General features: G+C 42.3%; 1 protein-coding gene across 1 annotated transcript in view; it reads right to left on the minus strand.

Annotated features, from left to right (window-relative positions):
* SYNE1 (spectrin repeat containing nuclear envelope protein 1) overlaps positions 1–25,166 on the minus strand; it is a 444,597-nt gene that overhangs the window by 124,655 nt on the left and 294,776 nt on the right. Inside the window, exons 96-100 of the mRNA XM_040965176.1 lie at positions 16,933–17,139; positions 15,688–15,861; positions 12,429–12,620; positions 3,080–3,214; positions 2,097–2,206 (exon numbers count right to left, since the gene is read on the minus strand). Coding sequence (XP_040821110.1) covers positions 2,097–2,206; positions 3,080–3,214; positions 12,429–12,620; positions 15,688–15,861; positions 16,933–17,139 — 818 coding nt within the window. The remainder of the gene's footprint in view (positions 1–2,096; positions 2,207–3,079; positions 3,215–12,428; positions 12,621–15,687; positions 15,862–16,932; positions 17,140–25,166) is intronic.

Raw genomic sequence — 25,166 nt, forward strand, 5'->3', positions numbered from 1 at the left:
TTATCACTGACAATAGATATAGCAATACTCATTCTTTTATGTTGATATTTGTCAGCTGTGTCAATATTTTTAGATTTGTGTTTTTGTTCTTGATTACTTTTCTATTAGTTTCTGCATATTTTGCTGTATAAATTATAAGTGCATTTGTATGTTTTTGATGACCTAATTGTGTTTAAGATCCTGTAAATATATTTATGAAACCTTTATAGTTTAAAGTACACTTCTGATACTATATATTATAGGCTCGTATATCATGTGCACACTCAACACTAGTGTTACGTATCAACATTAGGTCAGCACTGATAAAGCTATAAAACTAAAACGGGAAAAAATCCATCCCCAGCGTGCCTCTCCAAAGTTAGCTTTCATTGTCTACCTTCTAATCTGCTGTTTAGCCACATGCATACTAAGTTTTCATTTCGTATCCATTCTTTACTAAGCATTATGTATCTGTTTTCTAATTCTATTATATAACATATTTTGAGAATATATATGCATGCATTTTAAAAGTCTATACCATTTCATATATTTCCACATTTTAATTATTTAATATTATCAGTGATATGTTAAATACTATGTTCATAACACATATTTCCTCATTTTTGTTATTTCCACCAAAAAAGTTTCAGCAAAAATGGGAGAGGCAATAAAACCTGCCAAAGAAAATTTCCAATTCACAATCTTAACCACACAAGAACTCAGAGGTTTTATTTTGTTAATGTCTTATATTTAATTAATGCTATGTTTTTTTAAATTTAGCTTTTTTATTATTTGAAAGGCAAAAAGGGTTTTTTCCCCACCACAGCTGAGCTGAGCCAGGCTGAAGGCAAACACTAAACACTCAGCCTGGGTTTCCCACGTGGGTGGAAGCTGAGGCAGCACCTGCTGTGCCCCACAGCATGGACCTCAACAGGAAGATGGACACAGGAGCACAGTAAAGACTTGGACTAAGATGCTCCATGGATGTGCATGTTTCTAGCAGCATCTTAAATACTGAGCCAAGTGCCCACTGCTTTAGATTTAAAACAAAGAAACAAACAAAAACTATTCCTGGCTGCTGCAGTGGCAGAGGACTCCCTTCTGTGGTGCCAGCATCACATCTGCGTGCCAGTCCAGGTTCTAGCTGCTCCACTGCTGATTCAACTCCCTGCTCACGATCTGAGAAGGCAGTGCCAGAGGACACAAGTCCTCGAGTTGCTGGACCCACGTGAGAAACTCAGAAGCTCCTGGGATCAGTTTGGGATCAGTCTGGGATCAGTTCAGCTGCTGCCTTTGTGGGCATTTGGGGAGTGAACCACCACATGGAATATTTCTCTCTGTGTGTCTCCTTCTCTCTTTAAATCTTTCAATTTTTTAAAAAAAAAATGTGTTCACATATATCCTCTCAGATGATATTTGTAATGTTCATACTTTTGTACTGACAGTAACTGGTAATTATTTTAATTCTACAGATGAAGAAATTGAAGGAAAGGTGACTGGTATCTTCAAGTCAGATCAAATCAGACCTGAATAAAACTCAGTGATACTCCCACTCTGCCTCAATTCCTCTACCTCCCTATCTTTTAAATAAAAATCTTCATCACAAAAAAGCTCCAACATCCTGGATTTTTTTCTGGAATATTATTTTTATATATATACAACTTTCAAATTCTATACTCCAAACCAGTACTCTAAATTGAATGCTTTTACACCTAGAAATCACAGCAATAGATTTGAGAAAAGCCAAAACATTTATTGGACACATCCTTTTGCTTTGGAGCAGCATGTTAAGCCAATCTCTTGTAGTTAAAGTGCTCTGTAGTTAAAGAACTCAATGGGAAGGTCATGGAACTAATCCTAGTGGGAATTTCCTATTGGATTAGTGTATTCATGAACAGAACATTCTGGAAGGAGGGCAAGTTAACCTGACACTGTATTTACTGGCTGTGTTCATGCTAGGGAGTGAAATGTTTTAAATGGGGGCATATTTAATACCCTAAAGTGAAAACACAACTTCCATTTTGGCGGAAGATGCTTGAGTGTTACATGGAGGGAGATGGTTACAGTTCTTCAAACAGAACAATGCAAAGAGGAGCAAGTTGGAGCTTCAAACCTACCCTTCCTCGCCAGAGGGCTCTGCAGTCGTGTGCTGGGTCAGGATCTCCTCTCCGCGGCTGGCTACTGAGCGCAGAAGGCTCTTCTGCTCAGCTAATTCTTGTTCCAGCTCCTGCCCAAGGGGAAACAAAAAGGCAAAAGGCTTCATTACTTCCGTGCTACTCACTGCCTGCCACCATGACTCTCCATCTAGCACACCTAAGAACTCAGACAGCAAGAGCTTAAGCAGTGGTGTCCTTAAATATCCAAGCTTGTCTCCAACAGACTCCCTGGCTTGCTTTCTCTTTGTGAAAGTTCTGTGAAAAATGTGAAAACTATGCCCAATAATGTTTTCCTGGACAATGGTGCCCTCCAGTGGTACACAAGACAGCTTCGGTTTTCCGTCCCAGTACTGCCTTTTTCAAGTCAGCAGGGATGGTAATTTTCTACTTGTATTGTAAATTGGGTTGCCAACAGATTTGGCTTCGCATTTCATCTTCTCTAATAGATGCTCTTGCTTTTGGAGATGGGGAAATATTTTAGCACTCTCCTTACGTGAGGTGCAGGTATCAATGATAAATCATTCTTATTAACATCGATCTGTTTCCCCGGGCAACAGGTTTAAATCCTATTTTGTAATGATATCTACTTGAAAGTGAAAAAACAATCCATTTCTTTAAAAGAAAAATACAATTCAAACTTGTATCAAATCTCAGAGTTCTTCCTAAAAAATGATAGTAAAATGGACTCAAATAGGGAGAGGGGTGAGGTTTGGAAAATAAAGTTGGGAGGGACACCACGCTCGAGTTGTGCAATTCATCAACTTCAGAACATACTTCTCTTAAAGACAGGATTTCAACATGGCCAGTCAACCCAGTGCTCACGAGTAAGCACCCGCGGTCCCTTAGCAGATCTACAAACAGACATTCTATCTTTGCAACAGATGCAATTCCTCTCCACTTCTTGACATATCTGCTGGCTAGAGAGGGGGTAGGAAGCACTTTACTTTTTGTTGCTGGAGACTGCTTTGCCGCCGGTGGGTCCTTGTGGTGCGAGCTTGGGCTAGCCATTCCTGCATGCCAGGGCTCTGGGTGGCTGTCGGGTCAACATCACTCTCCTCCTTTTCCTGTGCTGTTCCCTGCTTTTAATAAGACAGAGAAATCAAGAAAACCATAACCAACATGGCAAAAAAAAATGTCACTTGGTGGTATCTAAATAACAATGCCAAAGTGCTTTCATTTGGATGTCAAACCACATTTAAGGACAAAACAGTAACACAAAACCAATAGAAGTAATGGCATCTGCAGGACACAGAACAATAAACAGTTGGTTAAACACAGAAATATTTGTGTGGAAACCCTTCTATTTCCGCAATGGTTGCCAGGTGATATTCCAGAATTCTCTTCCACAAAAATGTAACTAGATCCTTCTATGAGTTTTGTTTCCTAACTCACACGAAAGTGAAATGCTTCTTAAGTGATCAGGACCAAATGGCTCTGTGTCCCTTCGGGTAAAGCATTATCCTGCCACCTTCTCTCTCCAGATCTACACAATAAATGTATATGCCAAGTACTTGTTAGATAACGACTTTTCTAAAGGGTTATTAACCAGAGATCTCTGTGTGACAGGCAGCAAGTCTAAAGCTTTGTTAGGCTCACAAACTCAGAACTTGCACTTGATGTTTGACTCTTCCATAGTGCAGTGGTAATGGGTACAAGCAAGGGCTTTCCTGTGGGGCTGAGCCCCGACTGTCTGCCACTCTGCCATGCACACCTCGTGACCCAAGCCCCTGAGCTCTGTCTGCAGGGCTGTGCAGGATGGTAAGCCACAGGGAATTTGATTTCCAAGGCACTTCAGTGCACAGTGCTGTATCTGATGCTGTACTTTATAAACCTTCAGTGCTCACCATGTTTACTGTGTCCCAGAATCCTCTATTTCTGAATGTCTGCTGTGTATATAGCTATGTTTCGACTGCTATATGTTGTTAGTGGATTCTGTTCAAATCTCAGATGACTATCCTTCTTTTGCAACTGTTGAGATGAACACTTTAGGTCGTGAGCTGTGGGTACATTTGATTACCATTCTGCAAAGATCGACAGAGCCTTTACAGTTCAGCAGTGTGATAATTCTAGATGTCTGAGAGGTGGCTAAGTCCTTCCTCCTCTCCCACCATGTGCCCTGCTCACGGCCGGCCATGCTACTGCCTGCTGCCTTTGATATAGCTTGGCTAAAGGAGAAAGGCACAGGCACTTACCTGCTAGGTAAAAAGTTGTTCTCAAATGGCTTGCTTACACCTACACCATCATGACATTAAGAGCAGAAAGCTGCAGCCAAGACAACAGCTATAGGACCATGTTATTGTAAAATACAGGGTCAATGGGAGGGGTAATGGGGAAGGGAGGAAAGGGAGAAAAGGGGGGGAACCCTATATCTCCAAAACTATGTCATGAAAAATAAGATAAAAAAATAAAGTTTTTCTTTAACATCTATGGCTGAATCCATGAATCTCCTAAGTTACTCCCAACATGTAGTGGCTAAGCCCAAGACATGGCCGTCAGCACTTCATACCCTCTTATTACAGTTCCCGCCCAGTGTCTACAGTTCCAGATTTTCCCACGGATGGCCAAACCCACACATGCCGAGGTCCCTTACTGGAAATGGTATGACATGGCATGCAAACTGCACATAGCATCTCATGAACCTTAAATCTTTTCTAGCAATTTATGAGTCTTCAAAACATCCATGGAGAATGTAGATTACAAAAAAAAAAGTATGGATTTCAAAACCTATTTGCATCAACATATGCTTATCTTTGAGTTTCCTCGTGCTTGTCAAAAGCTGTAATACATGCTTTTAATGTAACCGATTCATCAAGTGTAGGTTCAGCACTCATTGTATGTCGGATATTAGTCCAGGAAGTTGGGGCACCCTAAAAAATGGGGGGGCGGGAACTAGACAAGGACACTAGCAGGGGATAGAGCACAAGGAAACAAGAAAAGCTGAGTTGGTGATAAGGACAAGAGAAACCAGGCAGTGTGTTGGGGAATGAGAAGGGCCAGGGGGTTGTCTCGGGGCAGTGTGAGAACACAGCTCTGAAGAAGGGACTGCAGTGAGTTCTGCGCAATGAGGAACTGTCAGGCCAGGGGAGGACATTACAGGATCAGGGAGCAGATGGGGCAAAGACCTGGGGAAGCTGACTGCTCTCAGAGAGAACAAGAGTAGTGTGGGACCAGCGTGGCTGCAGGACTGTGAGCTGCCAGGAGGGACATTCTGCACGTTATCTCCACATAGGAGTTGTCCCATCAGTTTCTGGAGGTGCTGCTCTCCTGCCCTTTGGTTCTTACTTGCCAAGGAAAACCAGGGAATGAAATTCAGCTGTTCCAATTTATCCATCCTAACTGACCACTTTCCACTCTCTGATTTTCAGAATTGTATACTTGTCACAACAGAGAAATACCCGGGTCTGCTTCCACTTTTATTCTCATTAAATTCTAGTGATTATTTGCAGAATGCAACAGCTCCGGGACCATACCTTGATCTTTGCAATATTGCTATTCGCATGTCACTGAAACAGTCAAACCTCTTTGTGATGTTAAATGTGACAGCTGCTCTCCATCTGACCCACCTTGGCTTTAAAGTGTTGTCTTTAAGAAGTTCCAGCTTCCCAGACAGGGAATGTGGCTTGGGCAGGTCAATGGGTGTGATCTTTGTATAAAATGTTATTTGCATTTTGCATCATGTTTAGCATACATAGTTCATTGGTCACACCTAGGTCCTGAAATTCTCCACTCTCCCAAGAATGACTGTCACGGACAAATTGTACTTTTTTGAGCGTGGGAGCTTTGGGGTGAACAGAAATTTTTCCAAGGCTGAAGCCCATGATTTTCTTCATGAAACCTCAAAATCCACCACCTTTCATGAATAAATTCTAAAACTCCCAGCTCTTCTACACAGCAAGGAAGCAACAGATGAGCAGGGAGATCACAGAATGACAGGTGTGACACAAACTGCTGAGGGAGTCAGAGCAGGGGATTGAACCTTGTTCCCAACCACAGTGCCTTCCACCCTGAGACCATGCAAGCCCACTGCAATCGTGGCCGCACCTTCAAGTGGGTGGCTCAACAACTGCGCAGCCAGTTCCATGCTGGTTAAGAGAACACTAGTGGGGAACCTTTTACCCGAAGGTTCCCGTCCTGACACGGAGAGTCAGGGCATGATTAAAACCCCAGTGCTCTTCCAAACACTGATGTCTCTCCCTCGCTCCTTTTGAGGGGCACCCCACCCCCAGCCTGTCTCCAGGAAGGGGTTTCCCCTTTTCTTTCCATGTTCACCTGGTCACTTTGCAAATAAAACTTCTCTGCAACTGAGTCCGGGCTTTCTATTACTATATCAAGCTGAGGAAAGAAACCACCTAGATTTTCTGGCAACACGCCTGACAAAAATAGTGACCTTGGCTGCACAGCACGAGTGACCTTGGCTGCACAGCACGAGTGACCTTGGCTGCACTGCACGGGTGACCTTGGCTGCACTGCACGGGTGATCTTGGCCACACAGCACGTTGACTTTCTTCTGTGAGATGCTGGTTACTTCCTCAGCTTCTCTCTTCAATCAAGCCCTACTTTTCAGAGTTCCTTCAGAAGCAGATCTTTGTAACTTGTCACAGTACTTGGTACTAACTCCCCCATCAAATTAAGTTACCTCCTTTTGATTGAGAGCAATTCTTTGAAATGTCTTGCACCAAATTTGTCCTTCAGAAAAAAAAATAAAATTCTATATGAAGAACAGTGTTCACTGCCGAGATACACTGTCAGATTCTCAGACTTCAAATTGGGAAGGGAAGTTGCCTCTGCTTAACTGGATTCACAGATATGTAGGAAAACAAAACAAAACACCAAACCAGAAGACTCCAGGAAGTGCAAGGAGCAGATGCTAACCCTCACTCCCTATGTGGTCAGGTGCCGCTTGCCAGCGAGTGTTCCTCTGAGTCATCTTGAAACATAAGCTTTGGGCATCAGGAAGCCAAAAAGGAGCAGGAATCCAGTTCAAATGTCATTTCTGCCACCTTGGGAGGGGCTGCCACAGCCAGGAGGGATGAACTTGGGGGACAGACCCTCTGAGCTGTGATAACAGCTTTCCCTCCAGTCCAGAGAACCCGAAGGCAGGCAGTTTTCTATCCACAGTCACACTGGGTGGGGCTACCTAAGCTATTTACTTTGGAAATGGAAGAAATACTACTCTGTGCCAGGAACATTCCTTGGAAGACGAGTGAGGATTGGGAAATGCTAAACGTAAATTAAACACTTCTTTATAAAGTACTTTATTATTTATAGTGAGCAAACTGTCTTCTCTGTTGGTGGGTGGTAATGCAGGAGAATCACCCCGACTCTTCTGAAGAAAGACAGCATGAGATTCAACATGCGTTATGATCAAAGACTGCAAGTCTTCATGTAGAAGAGCACTGTGTCCGGCTGGTAGCGAAGGAGATGGTTACTCAGGGCTAACCATACAAGCCCCGCTAGAACGACCAGGGTCATGAAAAACTCCAGTCTTCTGGGACAGGTGCCCCAGAAAATTGTGTGCCGAGAACCCAAGAAGCAAGAAGGGGATCTCAGCCCTCCAGCTCCTGCAAACCTTGAGTAAAGGACAAACCCTACTTGACACCTGCATTGATAGGGAGGCTTTCCTCCAATGGACTTTAATTTTAACTCGATTATACACTCTAATTTTTTATATGAAAGGACATGATCCTTGCATGGCAATAATAATGTAAATTAAGTTCCTTTTGTTTCCACAGATGAACAAATAATCTTGGCAAAGTGTATTTCTTTTCTAAAACTCTAATATTTTGTATGCTAGAAACTCCATTAGATGATAGAACTTAGAGACATTTAAAAAATAAACAGCCACCATCCTAGGGCAGGCTTCCACCAGGGGCAGAGTAAGGATTCTCCTCTCTTGAGTTAAGCACAGGCTGCAGCCGAGCCTGTTCTAACATCGGGACTTCCCTTCTTCGCAGAGATCAAGGCTTGCATACAGTTTGCTTGTAATGCCTTACTGTATGGCTCAAGACCCATCTGGTTACTCAGTGCAGGCATTACTTGCATTAAAGCAATTCTCTGAAATCCTTGGGATAATTAAGTTAGACACAGTAGTTCTCCTCTATATTCATGGTTTCCTGTTCCAGTGGCCAACCACATTCCTAAGGTATTCATATTTATCTTGACTTCTTTTGAGACATCCACATATTTTTTATTAGTGTTTATTTCTGAAAATGCGTTTATTACCGGTTGTGACTGATATGGTCAGTTACGGAAGGGGAGAGGCTTTCAGAACAAATCCCCAAGGGATCAAGGGTGAGGGAAAATAAACGTCCCTTCTTTACCCCTATTTCACAGATGATCCCTAGGAAAGTTTTGGAAAGCCCAAGGATCTTACCCCAGGATGCCTTGTTAGTAACTGTTGCCAACACAATGGGCAGATGTTTTATCCAGTTTGTATTTGCAAAGGGATGGTCCAAGAGCCAATTCCAACCTATAGCTATATTTTATTTGGCACATAACTTTAAAAAAAAATTTTTTTTTGAATTGTCACTTAAGAACAACTTATTTAAAGTTGTAAAATTAATATCAGTGCTTAAATTTGGGAAATTTAAAAATAATTCCAAACTTCCTGTCTCTTGCCTCACAACAGGTGGATTAACAGCTGCTTCCCAGCATGCCTTGCGCCTAAATGGGCCTGCTTGCTCACCACTGCTCCCTTCTCAGCTCTGAGTCCTTGGAGTGTGTGGTCCCTGCCCTGCTTAGCGGACACATACGTATCAGGCTTCCCCTTCCTTCGTACCTGCCTCTGGGAGTGGGGTGGGGTGAGACCTTCCTGAAGCCCAGCTCTGCCACAGAGTAAACTCACATCTCTGCTTTAATTTCTTTACCGTCTAAACTCATTCACAGATCAACTTAAAAACACTTAAGCTCACATTTTTCCCCCATCACATGCATTTTCCATGTTACTTTTGAAATTCTCTTATATTTCTTTTAAATTACAGGAATCTCTTTTCACTTCTAAAATCTTTGAGCATTTTGTAAAGATTTATTTTTATTGGAAAGGCAAATCTACAGAGAAGGAAAGACAGAAAGATCTTCCATCCACTGGTTCACTCCCCAAGTGGCCCCAACAACCAGAGCTGAGCTGATTTGAAACCGGGAGCCAGGAGCTTCTTCTGGGTTGCCCACATGGGTGCAGGCCGTGCTCCACTGCCCTCCCAGGTCACAAGCAGGAACCTGAATGGGAAGTGGAGCAGCCAGGGCGAGAACTGGCACCCTTAAGGGATCCCAGCACATGTAAGGCAAGGATTTAGCTACTAGGCTATTGTGGCAGGCCCTTGAGCGTTTTTTAATCCAATTTTGTTTCTTATGTAATTACGAAAAATAGATGAATTGTATTGTTCTCCCCTGTTTGTCTCTTTTAACTTTTTAAATTTTATGTAAGAATTAAAAAAAAAAACACCTATAATTCTGTTTTAGGGGAACAGTTGGAAGGGTATACTTAGGCTCTGAGTATTTTTCAGGCTCAATTTTACATTTAAACCTTATTTTTCCATGAAAATGGTTATGTGAAATATAATTTATTATTTTTAGGAGACTCACTTATTACTATAGAGTATGTCATATTTTATCTAACATGTCTAACATTTATTGGATTCCCTTATATCAGAGTCTCTTTCTAGTATATTCCTTCTTGTTAATATATTTGTTGAGTCAATCCCCACTACTTACCTATTCCATTAAAAGACTAATAGTTTCTCATAAGTTTTCGCTTTCAAAATGTGGTGGTTAGTTAGCATTACATGAATATTTTCCCAAGTAAATCTGGTAAAATTGTGTCACTTTCCTAAAATATGCAAGTAATACTTCAACTGAGAATAACTGGGGTGTTAATGGGATAATTGGTATTTTAAAGAAGTTATCTTCCTAAAGATAAAATGGTTTCTTCTATTCAATTGTTCTTGTGTTAAAGTGTTATTCAGTTTTGCATCATTCATTCTGTTCATATTATTGAGAGAACAATACATCATTTTTCTGGGCTTCACTCCTTTAGTACATCAGTCACTTTTCAAAGTCGTTCAATATTTCCAATACTTTTCAGTGATTAGGTTTGGTTTTCTGGATTATAGAACCATATAATCATGAAAAAAATAGGTAGTTTGGTCTGAACAATTATCAACACAGTGAAAAAAAGCAATTGCAGGCAACAGCCATCAAGTTCTCATCACAATATTCACGCCCTCCTTCCTTCCAGTACTTTGTGCAATCACAATGCTGCCTTCCTCCCCTCCGAAGTTCTCCTTTTCTTCTTGTAGAGGGTGAAGGGATTGGCTTGGTCCCAGTCACTTTACAGACAGGCAAAAATGATAAAGGAGAGGCAGTTTGGCTGAAGCCATGCCATGACACCAACAGGAACATGGGCTAGCTGGGTTGGCAGCACTTGCTGCGCCCTTAGGCTTGACTGCCTTCTGGCTTGGCAGGAGTGTAGGGGAGACGACACCTCCACTCGTGGTAAGGGTCAAAGACCAAACCCTCCACATGTGATCCTATTTTGTTCCTCCTTTCCAAGACTCGTTTTCTTAAATAATTTTTTTTTCTGAACGATTGCCATCTGAATGTAAACCTGTCATTATTTTTTCTAATTTTAATGTGAAACAAGGACAAAAAAATACTAACCAGTAAATAGAGGTTGGTGTTTGGCTCAGTAATGTAGCTGCTGCTTGGGATGCCCACATCTCAGAAGACCTGGCTCTGAGTCCCACCTGCTCTTCCACTGGTCCCCAGGAGGCAGCAGCTGATGGCTCAACTATCAGGGTCCCTGCCATCCATGTGGGAGACCCAAATTAAATTCTGGGTTCCTGGATTCAGTCTGGCATGTGTTGCAGGTTTGGGGGATTGAATCAGTAGATAAATGACCTGTCTGTCTATCTCTCTCTCTCTCTAATTAACAGAGAACATCTTGCTTCAGTTCTTACAGTTTATTTTACTCTTCTGTTCCCCTTCTCAACAGGACTCCCGGGGCTGCCATATCAACTCCGTCTGCAGCAGCTTCCCTCGCCATCTTACTCCAGCACAGAGCACTCTTGCTTCCGCCACGGCGCAGAAACAGCTCCTACTGAAGCCATGAGTAGTTTGTACGTCCCCAGCATGAGTGGGCAGTTCCCAGTCCTCCTCGGATCTCACTTGCCACAAACCTCTGGTGGTAGACCACAAGGGGCTTCCAGGAACTAAACCCAGTCTTCTTGCCACCTTCCTGCCTTCTAACTTTCTGTGTGTGTTCCCACAGACCACCCGTACTCGATAACGCTGGAGCTTTCCCGGACTTGGGTTGTTTCCCTGTACTCACCCAATGAGCGTTCTTCACTGAAGTAGGTGGGTCTGACACCCAGCCTCTGCCCCTACTCCACCTTCCTGCTAACATGGCAGGAATAGGGTGATGGCTCATCTAGTTAAAGTCTTGGTATTCACTCGGAAGACCTCAATGGAATCCTGTTCCAGGCCTCCTCCTTGCCAAACCCTGGATGCTGCTAGAATCTGCGGAGTCAACAGCAGATGCGGGTGCTCACACCCGAATAATCTCTTTCTTTCTGTCCATCAAAAAATAAATTTATAAAACAGGTATCTTCTGATTAAATATTCCAACCCCATGAAATGCACTTATTAGTCACAAAAAATCATCAACCTAAAACATGAGGACACAGAAGGTTGAAATTAAGGAGAAGTTAAACGATAAGCCAGGCAGGGGAGGATTACTTAGCACAGTGGTTGCACTGCTGGTTGGGTGTTCCCCTCTGCTGTCAGAACGCTTCAGTGGAATCACAGCTTGTTTCTGATTCCACGTGGCTGCAAATACACAGTGTGAGAGACACCAGGCAATGGTTCAAGCAGTTAGCTCCCGACGCCCACATGGGAGACCAAGATTGAGTTTCCAGCTTCTTGCTTGGCCTGGCTTGCCCCATTGTGATATGTGGAGCATGAACCAGCAGGCAGAAACTCTCTGCCTGCCTTTGGGTCTCTCTCTCTCTCTCTCTCTCTCTCTCTCTCTTTCTGTTATTTTTCTTGGGGCAGAGGGTGGATAGGAAGGAAGACTGGGAAACCATTGCTATTTATTTCCACACATTGTAGTCTTTAGACCTACATAGCCTTTACATAAGCTATCTGAAAATCTAGACCCGAGTTAAAGTATGAATCCAGACAGAGGCAGCAGTGCTCAGGGTGAAGCAGGTGCCCAGAGAAGCATGGATGTTCCTGCCGTGCCCAGAAGAGGTACGCCCAGTGTGGACAGTGGCCATAGGTGGCAGCTGGATCCCTCACCTGGATGTTGAGCTGCTTGTCATGCAGAGCTCGCTGCAGCTCCTGGAGGCTCCCCTTGAGTGTTCGCAGCTTCACCGCCAGCTGCTCAGCCTCGTCCTTCGTGTGCGCCTTGCCCTCCATCAGCAGGTTTTCATTGTGCACCGAGAGCTCAGATAAGGCCACCACCTTCTGCTCAATTTCCACAAGCATGTTCTAGGATGACGAAAAGAAACATGAAATTCACAATTGCTGCCAACCTTGTCACATTAGCTGCCCAGCAACATGCAGGGTTTTATAGCAGACCAACAGGCTTTGCGGGTTTGTGTAGTTTCCTGACAGTTCTGAGTGACAGCTGATGGACTGTGTGTTTAAATCTTCAGGCCATTGAATCCTGCTCTTTTAAAGATCAGGTATTAAAAAAATGAAAAACATGAGTGTGTGTGTGCAGGTTAAGCTGCGGTTTGCAACTGTGGTAGTTTAGACTGGAGCGCTAGTTTACCTCTAGGCTCTTCCACCTCTGACTCATCACCTGCTCCTGTACATAGGAGACAGCAGATGACAGTCCAATTCCCCAGGTCCTGGTAACCCACTTAGAGGACCAGAATGGAGCTCCTCTCCTGTAACAAGATGGAATTGTGAGAATGAATTCACTCTGGCTTATATTAGTCTTTGTTCCAGAGCAGTTGCAAAGTAAAAAATAATAATAATAATAAAAGTATTGAAAATATTTTTGGTGTGCAAGGATGTACAAAAGCGAAATGCAATGGCTAAGTCTGTGTAATGGCCACGGTGATAGTGATCGCATAACTGGCTTAATACTAGATTTTAATTCACTAGATTTTAATTCTCTTAGAATTTTAACTTGAAATTGAGTAATTAACTATTGTATGCCGAAGATTTATTTTTATTTATATGAAAGGCTGAATGACAGAATGGAATCTTCCATCCACTAGTTTACTGCCCACATGACTCTAAGAGCTAGAACGGGGCCAGATTGCAGGCAGAAGTCATAAATTTCATCTTGGTCTTCCACGTGGAGGGAAGGGTCCCAAGTCCCTGGATGATCTGCCTCTTTCCCAGATGTGTTAACAGGAAGCTGGATCACAAGCGAAGTAGCTGGGACTCAAACTGTCACTCACATGGCACGCCAGGTTGAAGGCGACATAACCCACTGTACCACAACACTGGCTTCTAAATATTAGATTCTAATAAGCTTATTTACATGTGTAATTTCAGATGCCTTCAAGTATATTTACGACATTATTCTCATCACTTGTAAAAGTCACAGTTATCTGCATTATCAATATATATGTTACAGTGAATATATTCAAAAGGGATGGCAGTTAGGATAAAATTTAAGTTAGGGGTTCCACATTGGATAATAATTTTAATTGCTAAATGGAAATATTTACCATAGATATCTCTTGAGGAACACACTGTGGCATAATGGGACAAGCTACTATCTATGACATCCCTCGTTAGCATGTGGGTCTCAGCTGCTCTACTTCCATCCAAGCTCCACGCTGACAATCCTGGGAAAGCAGCAGCAGATGGCCCGAGTCCTTGGGGCCCTGCCCTCCATGTGAGAGACTGGGATGGAAGTCAAGCATCCTGGTTTGGGCACAGACCAACTTTAGCCATTGCAGGGATTTGGGGAGTGACCGGCAGATCCAACTTTTCTTTCCTTCTCTTCATCTCTGTCTCTGACTCTTTGTCCCTCTCTGTGTAAGTTCATCTTTTGCATAAACAACACATTTTTTTTAAAAAGCACATGTCTCTTTCAGATAATATTACAATTCTTAAAAAAAGATTTTTTTAATTGCAAAATCGGATATACAGAGAGGAGCAGAGACAGAAAGATCCTCCATCCGATGATTCACTCCCCAAGTGACCGCAATAGCCGGTGCTACACTGATCTGAAGCCAGGAACCAGGAATTTCCTCCAGGTCTCTCATGCAGTTGCAGGGTCCTAAGGTTTTGGGACATCCTCGACTGCTTTCCCAAGCCACAAGCAGGGAGCTGGATGGGAAGTGGAGTTGCTGGGATTAGAACCAGTGCCCATATGGGATCCTGGTGCATTCAAGGCGAGGACTTAAGCCGTTAGGCCAAAACACCGTGCCCAATATTACCATTTTTGTATGTAATAGTATGTTTTGAGGGCCCGGCGCAATAGCGCTTGTGCCCTGGGAAAGCAGTCAAGGACAACCCAAAGCCTTGGGACCATGCACCCGCATGGGAGACCCAGAGAGAAGTTCGTGGCTTCTGGCTTCAGATCGGCACAGCACCGACTGTTGCAGCCAGTTGAGGAGTGAATCATAGGACAGAAGATCTTCCTCTCTGTCTCTCCTCCTCTCTGTACATCTGCCTTTCCAACAAAATAAATAAATCTTTAAAATATAATAATAATGTTTTGAGTGCATAGAGGTAACCTTCCTAAGGCAATTAAAAATCCACATGATTATACTCAATATTAGAAATCTCAAATACAAAACAGAGATGATCAAAATACCACAATGCATATTAAGGTAAATGCAGTGTTCACAAATTGGAGCGTTTTACTTATTTCCTGGTTCCAAAAGGGAGAAATGCAAAGCTGTATACATTGACTCTTAATTCTTCAGATTATTCAGGATTGCTCAAACAGTCCCTGGCTAATTAAATGAAAAGAACCTTCAAGGCACCTGTGTATGTGCTGAAAATAATTAACGGTCATTGATAGTTACAGCTGGTTCAGCATCTATTCTGTATACTTAGATCAATGTCTGGAAACTTCCTGGTAAGAAAATAACATCATAATAAAAATCCTCATGCCTTTACCCTCACATTAATTCCTGGAGACCTGAAGTGGCAGAAGGAAGCTCTGCTCCGACAACGTGTCCACGTGGAGTATCTTTGCCTAAGCTTGGCAAAGTTGGAAAACAGCCCAAATTCCAATGACACCTGGGGATTCCTCCTGCGGTGTTACTGCCTGACTCTGTTGTGGTTTATATTGCTTTTAAAGGCTAAATTCAAATCTAGAGGTATTTTGAAATTTGCAGTATGTAAACAAAAAGTCTTCTGGGATGGTGAGAACTTAGTTGATTCTTTTCAAACACTCAGTTCAATTTGAATTTCATCTCGACTTTAACAATGTATTATTTTTCTTATGCCTTAATATATGAAATCTCTGGTTAGATGAAAAAAAAAAAAGCATCCACCTATGCCACATTTTGTCACCAGTGGTTCCAGTTTTAGAATAGGCACGATGGTGTTGGTCTATTCTTTGCAATCAACTTCATACCTGGCAGTCCACCAGCTGGGCCTCCATGTCCATGGGCTCCTTGGTCATCCCCAGGGCGACATCCAGGCTGGCCTTTGTGCTCAGGAGCCAGTGGTCCAGCTCGTCGGCCTCACAGCGGAACCTCTGCAGGGCCTGCTCCTGCCTCTGCTCCTCAAGTTGGTCATTCAGCTTCTCCTGAGAAATCAAACCAAATGTGAGATTCCTGGCCCTGGACCAGTTCTCCAGGATCTAATACAACAAAGGAAGGGTTCCAAATCCTGTCTACACATCACAAGTGTCCGAAAAGCTTCCAGAAAAACAATGCTGAGGTCACATCCAGGGTAATCTATCAGAATTGCTTAAGGATCAGTGTTAAGATCCCGATTTTACAAAAACCTTCCCACAGGGGACTAAGAGGTGAGCAAGGCATGCTCAAACAATATACCTAGGGGCAGGAAAGAATGAGAATGTTGAAAAACAGCCAAAGGTGAGAACAGAACAACGGCATAACTCTGCAGCAGATGCCTTACTTCCGTGCCTGTGACACTGTAAGGAGTGGGGCAAGCTAGCTAACTGAAGAATACATGCTCCAACGTCACAGGCTTTTTACTCAGCTTCAGGCAGCTAGTTCTGTGGGAAGCAGTAGAAACGAGTGGTGTACTGTCGCCTCTGCTCATGAAAAGGCAAAAACCTAAAATTTGATGTTATGTTCCCTGAGTATTTCGGTTTTTGAAAATAATTTATGTCAAAAATGATCCAGACCAACCTTTTGGTTTTCAAACTCCACACATGCCTTTCACAGTGTAACTGAGTACAAAAGGAACAAACTAAATGATTAACTCAAGATAGGTACTACAACAAGGCTAATTTGCAAATTTATCTTTTGACCTGTGATGCTGGGATCCATAGGAACACCCGATTGGGTCCTAGTGCTCCACTTCCAATCCAGCTCCCTGCTGATGCACCTGAGAATGGAGCAGAAGCCAGCACAAGTGCTTGGGTCCCTGCACTCACATGGGAGACTTGGAAAAAGCTCCTGGCTCTTGCTGCAGTCTGGTGCAGCTGTAGTCATGAGAGTCATTTGAAGCAAAAACCAGTAGATGGACAAGCTCTGTGCAGCATGCCCCGACTAAGGCTGCCTTTCAAATAAAAACTAAAAAATCGTTTTAAAAAAATTTTTAAAATGAGATATGTAACCCCCACACTTGTCTGCCCATCACTCAATTCCAGATCAGAGGGATGGGAGACTCTCAGATGTCCTGTTACCTCCAGCAGCTGCCGTTTCCCGGAAGCTTTCATCCTGATGGTGGACATTCTCTCAGCCAGGACAGTGAGTGTGGACTGCAAGGCCAGCTGCTCAGGGGGATCGGACTCCTGGGACTCAGACACAAGCTCCTCTGCCAGACAGGACTGCAGCTCATTGATTTCATCTTGGAGCATGAGAATCTCATCCATCAGGGCCTGTGGGGAAGACTGTGCGATCACACATGGGCATCCATGTCTTCTACCAAGGCATCCTGTTGCTAGCTGAGGTACATGTGGCTTTGCAAGCCTGTGGTACACTTCAGACAGAAGTCATTGACTCCACACACTGGAGGCCTCCTCACCTGACTTCCAACATTAAATTACAAGACTGAATGGCAGGGCATTTCTGAAATTAACAGTATTTGTGTCACTAACCACAGTGACTCTGAACAGTTATTTAACTTTTCTGGTTTTCAGTAGGCTCTTGTGTAACATCAAGAGACATGCTCAATGATGTCAGAATCTCTAACGTGATGCTGAAAACAAAATTCATGACCTTCTTCCTCAATGTGAGTTTTCTTCCTCCAAAATTCCCCAAGTCTGAAACATATTGAATTTTATTTGAAATTCATGTGATACAAAAAGAGGAAATTGCCTTACTCTGTTTAATAGCTCATCACACTACCCATGTGTCTTTCTTCACACAGCTTTAAAATATGAAGCCCCCTCTTGAGAATGTGATCCACTGAGAAGGCTCCCAGTACTTTCTAATATTGGACATTTATGAAGGTATTGCCCTGATCCAGACATCGGCTCTATGTCTCAAGACTTACAGGCTGCAATAGTATCTCCTCCAGATTGTCTAAAGTTGGCTTCCTCTCCGCCTTCTGCTACCCTTTTGCTTGTTGCTCCACTTAGAGACATAGCAGTCACTCTTCCTACCTCCTTCTCTCCTAGCCTTCCTATATCCCAATCCATCACTGAATTCTACTGTTTTTGCCTCCAAAACATATTATGTTCCCCTGCATGTCACCATTACCCCATCTGCAGACAAGGCCAGCTCCCTGCAATGCCCAACTTGTCTCCCAATGGTCTCCCAATGGTTCCACCTGCTTACATTCTCATTTTTCTAGACTTTATGGATTAATTACAACAATTTTATAAAGATGTAAACCAGATTCTCCCAGTCCCCTACTTTAAAATATGCACTGACTTCTTGCCTACAAACTAAAATCGAGGTGCCTTACTAGAGAGCATGGTCTCAGCCAACGCACCCCTTGCTTCATACTGCGTTCATTTCACCCTAGTCCTGCTTTCTTCATTCATCTCAGGGCCCTCAGCGCTTCCTGGCATCATGACCCTTGCTCATTCAGCTCCCTCCATTTGGAACTCTCTCTCCCGCTCTTCACCCTTCAAGTCATACTATCTCAATGTCAGGGATCTAATACCCAGTAGAAAGACAATCTCTATCATTTTCTCTCAATACCACCATTGTCTTATTTAGTGTATAACACAATTATGCCAGCTTTTATGTTGTCAGTATAAAAATATGTTCTGCAGCCAGAATTTTCACAAAAGGAATTCTTCTCCGGGATTTGAAGGGCATATTAGAAAAAGTTACCAGTACTGGAAAGGCAAACACAACTTCAAGTGAAAAAGCGTAAGTTTTATATTTGCTAAGAATTCATAGTTTCTCACTCATCTTTACTTGCACAAATCCTGTCTCTTCAATGGGACCGTAGACCTCACTTGAACACAAGGTATCCCCAGAGTGCATTCACAATAAATAAAACACCATAGCAACAATGCTACTGTTTTCTTAAGAGTGTGCCGTGGCCAGTAATGTTTAAAACGATTACAGACAGTATTATATGCACCTAGGAAAGCATATGCATGGAAATTTGCAGTGTATTAATTTCCCCAAGCTGCACACACCCAGGCTTTGCCACCCACTTGACGCAAGAGATCATCCAGTCTCCTCCCCGTTGCTTCTTCTCCCCTATCTCCTCCAAGATAACCATCATGTTGACGCCGTGGCCTGTATTTCAGTTTTGCATAAATGGAATCTCACCCAGGGTGTTGTTCTGTCTTGCTGTTTTACTCTCTCTCATCCATGACTGTGAGTTGTACATGTTCTTGCAGGTACAAAGACTTGCTCCTTTTCGCTGAGTCACATCTCACTGCTGTCTGGTTTCTGATTCTTTTTTCATGTAGACCTTTCCAATGGATTCCTAGTGGAAACTCATTGTACTTTGAATTGGTATTTCACTGGTGGCTAATAGGATCCAGCACATTCGTTTCCCATTGGCCATTTTTTTTTGTACATGCTAAATTCCTTCACAAAGAGGGCCAGAGCTATGGCATATCAGGCAGAGCTGCTGCCTATAGTGCCAGCACAGCATATGAGCTCCAGGCTGCTCTACTTCTGATCCAGATTCCTGCTGATTCCCATGAAAAAGCAGATGGCTTGAGTGGCTGAACACCAGCACCCACACGGGAGACCTGGAAGAAGCTTCTGGTTCCTAGCTTCCAACTGGCCCACCTCCAGTGACTATGGTCATTTGGGAAATGAACCAGCAGATGGAATATCTGGATCCCCCTCTTTCTAACTTTGTCAAATAAATAAGGCTTAAACATCCTCCACACATTCTCTACAGGAAACTTTGTAATCGTCATGCTGAACTGCTCAGACATTTTGGGTAGGTGTGCCTGTACTTCTTTTGGTCCTCCATATTGTAAATATTGACTTCCATTGTGTAAATATACAAATGCAATTATCATAATGGGAAAAGGCTTAATTATATCTTTTAATAAACAGAAGTTCTTAAGTTTATGATAGACAGCCAAATGGATACTTTTTTTTAAACTTACAGGTAGGTTTTTTTTTTGGTCATATTTAACAAAACCTTACCTACTCCAAGTCATAAATACATTCTTAAATTTTATCTTCTGAAAGAAAACATTCCAGAGCGGTCCATGGGATGTGCCAGTCTACAAGATGTTTGCTGCAGGCTAATTTTGAGATTAAGATTTTGAGAGTAAGTTCTGAGAAAATTGTATAGTAATTTGATATTTTTGTGACTTTATTATAAGTTAGTGGCAGAATTTTTTTTTAAAGATTTTTCAGCACAGTTTGAGAACTACTTTAAACCCATGTTACTTTAAAAATTCTAACATCACACTTACATCCACCGTGAATTTCTGTATCTATGGGGACAGAATTGTGGTGTGGTGGGAAAAGGCACCCCCTGTAACACTGTCATCCTGTGTGGTGACGGTTCGGGTTCCGGCCCCTCCACTTCTGATTCAGCTCCCTGCTAATGCATCTGGGAAAGTCATGGAAGATGGCCTATGGAGTTGGCTCCCTGCATGCACATGGGAGACCTGGAAGAAACTTCTGGCTTCAGACGGGCCCAGCTAGCCAGGTGGTCATTTGGGGAGTGAACAAAAGGAAAGAAGATCAATCTCTCTGTCTCCATCACTCTTTAAGAGTAAATAAAGATCAGCGGAAACTATAGCTCACGGATTTTGATTTTTTTTTTTGTTAGTTTCATCTCTTCAAAACTTCTTCTCATTAAATTCTTCACTGACTCATAGCTAATACAGTAGCATAATTTTCTTCAAGAAAGTTCTTCACTTTCTTTTTCATTTCTTCTGTGACACATTATTCATTCAGCAGCATGTTATTTAACTTTATGGTGTTGTTAATTTATCCTTTTTTTCCTTCCTGTTGTCGATTATGTTTTGTGGCTTTTCATTTAAGGGGATGTATAGTAGCTGTGTAATGGAGACTATTGTATCTAGCAGTATGTTATTTAACTTTATAGCATTGTAAATTTCTATTTTTCTTCCTCTTGTTGATTTTGTATTATGGCTTTTCACTTAAGGGAATATATAGTAACTGTGTAATGGAGACTGTAATATTCAGATGTGAGCATACTATGGAGCACGCATCTCTACTTCTAGACAAAGATGGACTCCCAATGAAACTGTTCACTATATCTTGACAATAGGATGCTGGACTCTCTGCCATTGTCCATGCCCGCAATGATGGACATATGACTGTGTATGAAGAACTATACTATAGTAATGATATAGGGGAACTCAGTGAGGGAGGAGGGAACTGGGGAGAGGATAAGAGAAATCCCATTATCTATGGAACTGTATCATAAAATGATAATAATAAAAAGAAGTAAAATAAAAAAGAATACATAAAATTTAAAAAATCATTTTTATGTGTGGTGTAGATGTGAGCCATATTACTGTATTTGTTTCATGCCCATTGTTTTTTAATGTTATCTTTGTCATGAGAAAGTAACAGTGTTTCTCTCTCTGAGGCTCCTTGAGGTCAACAATTCTGTCCCACTGACTCCTTTGGTCAATGAATCCAAGTTCCACACTATCTTCTTGATGTACCTTCCACTTAATCCATCCTCTTCAAAGGCATCTCAGCTCTTCTTGGGCCTTGCATTGTCAATACCCATTTTTCCATATATTTTTAATATGTCTATTTCAGAATTAGTGTCAGCCTGCACGAAAAAACTGCTGAGATTTTAAAATACAATTGCATAATGCATCAAATATATGCATTGTAATCAATCTTTTTTTTTTTTTTTTGGATTTGACAGAAGCATAAGGTCCATATCTTTGGTCTGCTTTTAAAGACTTTTGTAATTAGTTTGACTATTCTATGCTCTTTTGGGCACTATTCCTTCTCTATAAAACAGGGAAAGAGCCACTTTGTGATAGTGTAGCAAGTTCATGCCCTCCTTCACACTTTGGCATACATAGTTATAATACTGGTGTATCTTACTCACCCTTGTGGCCATTCTGAATTTCTACACCTGTTATTTCCTCAAAGCCTTGGCTAGAGCTCTCTCTATTTCACACTGCTCTAGCTTGCAACCATAATTCTGTTTTCTGAACAGGGCTGGTAATTTGTACTGACGCTGAAAGATGCTTCTACATCATAGATTAAGCTTGTCTTGAATGTGCAGGTGTTCTACATGTCTAGTTGAACTAGTTTTAGTTTCAAATAGATAAAACTAATATCTTAATCATGAAGCAACCAAAAAACCTAGAAATATTTTTAAGGCTTCATCTAATCTCAGTTGATTTAGCAAACCAGGCTTGCAGTAACGCCTCCAGCTTCCATTTCAAATCCACTCTATTCTGAAATAGCTCTCAAAATTTTGTGCAGTCAGGAATGGAGGGCTGAGGGATCCGAGAATTGCCTATTTTCACTCTGCTAGCAGCAGCACTCTGACCACGCTTAGAGTGCCCTGAGGAAGCACAGGAGCCGAGCTTGGTGAGCACAGGCTTTTCCCGCGGAGAGAGGAAAAATTCTAGAATCAGACAGCAGTGGTGGTTATACAACATTTTGCCACTAATGTGAACCCTTTAAAATGACTCCTTTTATGTTACATAAATTTCACCTAAATTGAAAAAAAAAAAGTAATCCAGCAGTGAGATAGTTCTGTAGTCCCATAACTCTGAGATCATGAGTTGGTGATCTGCTATGCTTCAATATCTGACTCAAAACATAAAGATAGGGCCCAGTGCAATAGCCTAGCAGCTAAAGTCCTTGCCTTGAACATGCCAGGGGATGATATGGGCACCGGTTCTAATCCCGGACACTCCACTTCCTATCCAGTTCTCTCTGTTTGTGGCCTGGGAAAGCAGCTGAGGATAGCCCAAAGCCTTGAGACCGTGCACCCACATGGGAGACTAAGAAGCTGCTCCTGGTTCGTGGCCCAACTCAGATCCAGCCGTTGTGGTCACTTGGGGAGTAAATCATAGGATGCAAGATCTTCCTCTCGGTCTCTCCTCTCTATGTACGTCTTCACAATAAAATAAATAATCTTTTTAAAAAACTCAGAAGAACAGCAAGAAGAAATGCACAGTTTTGCATTTGATCTGTGATTGTGAGAAGGGCGTGCATACAACTGTTACAAGGTTCACAGAAGTACCTTGAACATCCTCACAGTGACAAACTACAATAGAGCAAAACACCAAGTTCAGTAACAAAGATAAAGTCATGTCGAATCTCAGAAGCATCCGCATGACACAATTATTTTCACACTCTGTTACTCTTTGTATTGAAAAACAACAGCAAAGAAATCTCAGCTTTCTGAATATTATTTGTCACCGAACTTGTTGAACAAAGACAACACACGCCCAAGAAGCTGAAGTTCATAACTATGATGACGAAGGTGGAACTCAGACGATCTAACATTCAGAAAAACAGCCAGAGCCAGCTCAGGCACTGTACAAAGACTTGGAATTAAATCCATCAGACCTTTCAGTGAGGATAATAGGGCATAGAACGCTACATAAATCCAGTGGATTTAGACAAGTATTTGGAGGAATACTTCTAAAGAAATTTTCATTCTGTAAAATGTGCGGGTGAAAATAACAGTGAGAATATTTCTATTATTCTTTTAGAAAATCCTAAAAAAGTAGTCTAGACTTTCTCACCCATAGCTGACTGAAATTCAGAAATAGTCATTCCACAGTCATGCCTACCACCTTGAAAGTGCCACTACAGAAGCGAAGAGTAAATTCAGATATTGTGATTCTGTTTGCTTTTTACGTGGGCAGCGATGTTCCAGATCTTTTAAAATTTTGTTTGGGCAGCAAAAGTTAGCAAAATTAGGTCAGATGGAAAAATGTGGAGTTGTGATAAACTGCAAAATTATCCTGAATCATACAGTATTGATATTTCTCTGCCTCTTATTTGATCACTAATATAACTGTTAAACTCCAATGACTGGTCATCAATGAGTTAGCTCCATTTCCTTATTGATATAATGGAAGTTCACACACCCACCCTCGATATAAAAGAGGTCAAAGTCTTGTGACTGGCCTTAATGACAAGAAAAGACATATATTCACTTCTCATTTGTAACATACAGCATGACTGTGAAATTTGGAGTTTACTTAATCTCTTGAACAAAATTCAGTGTTTTCATTCTGGTGCTTCTGAGGCCACGTTGTGATGCTGATTGGAATGCCTAACATTTTCCATTTGGATGTCTGAAATGTCAGGACTGGCCACCCGGAGCTTGTTTTTCTGTAGTTCTTAGCCTAAAGAAGGGCCAGGGAAGGGTCTTTGGGCTCTGTGGGTCAGTCACTTGGCTACAGTGGTGATGGGCTTTGAACATGACCTGAGGATATAGAGAAAAGGGCAAACTAATGAGCCTTTCTAGGGTCACTGCTCCTGATAATCTGAGTGTCTGAACCTCAACTTTATTCTGTTCATCCTTTGGATAACTGATAAGTTTTTTTCTAAAATGTTTAATACTTTCTCTGTATTTGAAGGTTGAGAGAGAGAGAGAGTGATCTTCCAGTAACAGTCGGAATTGGACCAAAGACAGGTACCAGACACTCAATCTGGGTCTCCCAGTGTGTAACAGAGCCACAAAGACTTGAGCCATCACATGCCTCCTCCTGGGGGAATTTAGAATCAGGAGGAGATGGGACTTGAACCCAGGCACTCAGATACAAGATGTAGCAGAAGCCCAAAGTAGCTTCTTCATTGCTGTCCCAGTGCCTGGCCCTGACACATCTTTCTGAATTCTTGAAGTGATCCCATCAAAGTTGGTCTGCAGGGCTATAGCAAAATAGAGGAAAGTGCTCTATTCCACTAGGAACCATGAAACAAGGATGGGAGGTAATGGTTGGATAGAAGGACTTCAAGAGTAAGAAGCCGCAGAGAACACATTGGGCCAGGAGAGAGCATTTTCAGCTGAGAAGGAGGTGGCTGTTAGCAGTTAGGAAACTGGCACATAGGTTAAAGATGGCTATGGCATACCAGGGCTCCTCTAGAAGAGAGGTCATAGTGAGCTCAGAGGACAACACTAGGGCTATGTCACCTGGTCCCTGAGGTCGTTGTGCTTGGTCAGACTTTCACTGCACCCACCCCAAACAAGACCGATTAGGATGACTTGGGAGTAGCAGAAACATCTTCCCAAGTCCTTAAAGAAGCCATGGAAATGGAGGCTATGCACTTATATCTCTATCTGAAGAAGTCACAGGAGTGTCACAAGGCTGAAACCACTGTGTCTCAATATTGCATCTCTAGATGAAATGTGCTCATTTGTATACTGAAAGGTCCTGTATTGCAAAACAAGGCAATTGTATCTGATTACACATGTGAACAAGCGGTACAGCCTAAGTTACTGTGGCTTCCGAAATCACAAGTTGCAGAGGAGAGAAAAGACGAGAAACAAGAGTTGTGCTTTTACAGCTGATAA

Source organism: Ochotona curzoniae, unplaced genomic scaffold (genome assembly GCF_017591425.1).
Source record: "Ochotona curzoniae isolate NIBS_2020 unplaced genomic scaffold, NIBS_Ocur_1.0 scaffold_3890, whole genome shotgun sequence".
NCBI lineage: Eukaryota > Metazoa > Chordata > Mammalia > Lagomorpha > Ochotonidae > Ochotona > Ochotona curzoniae.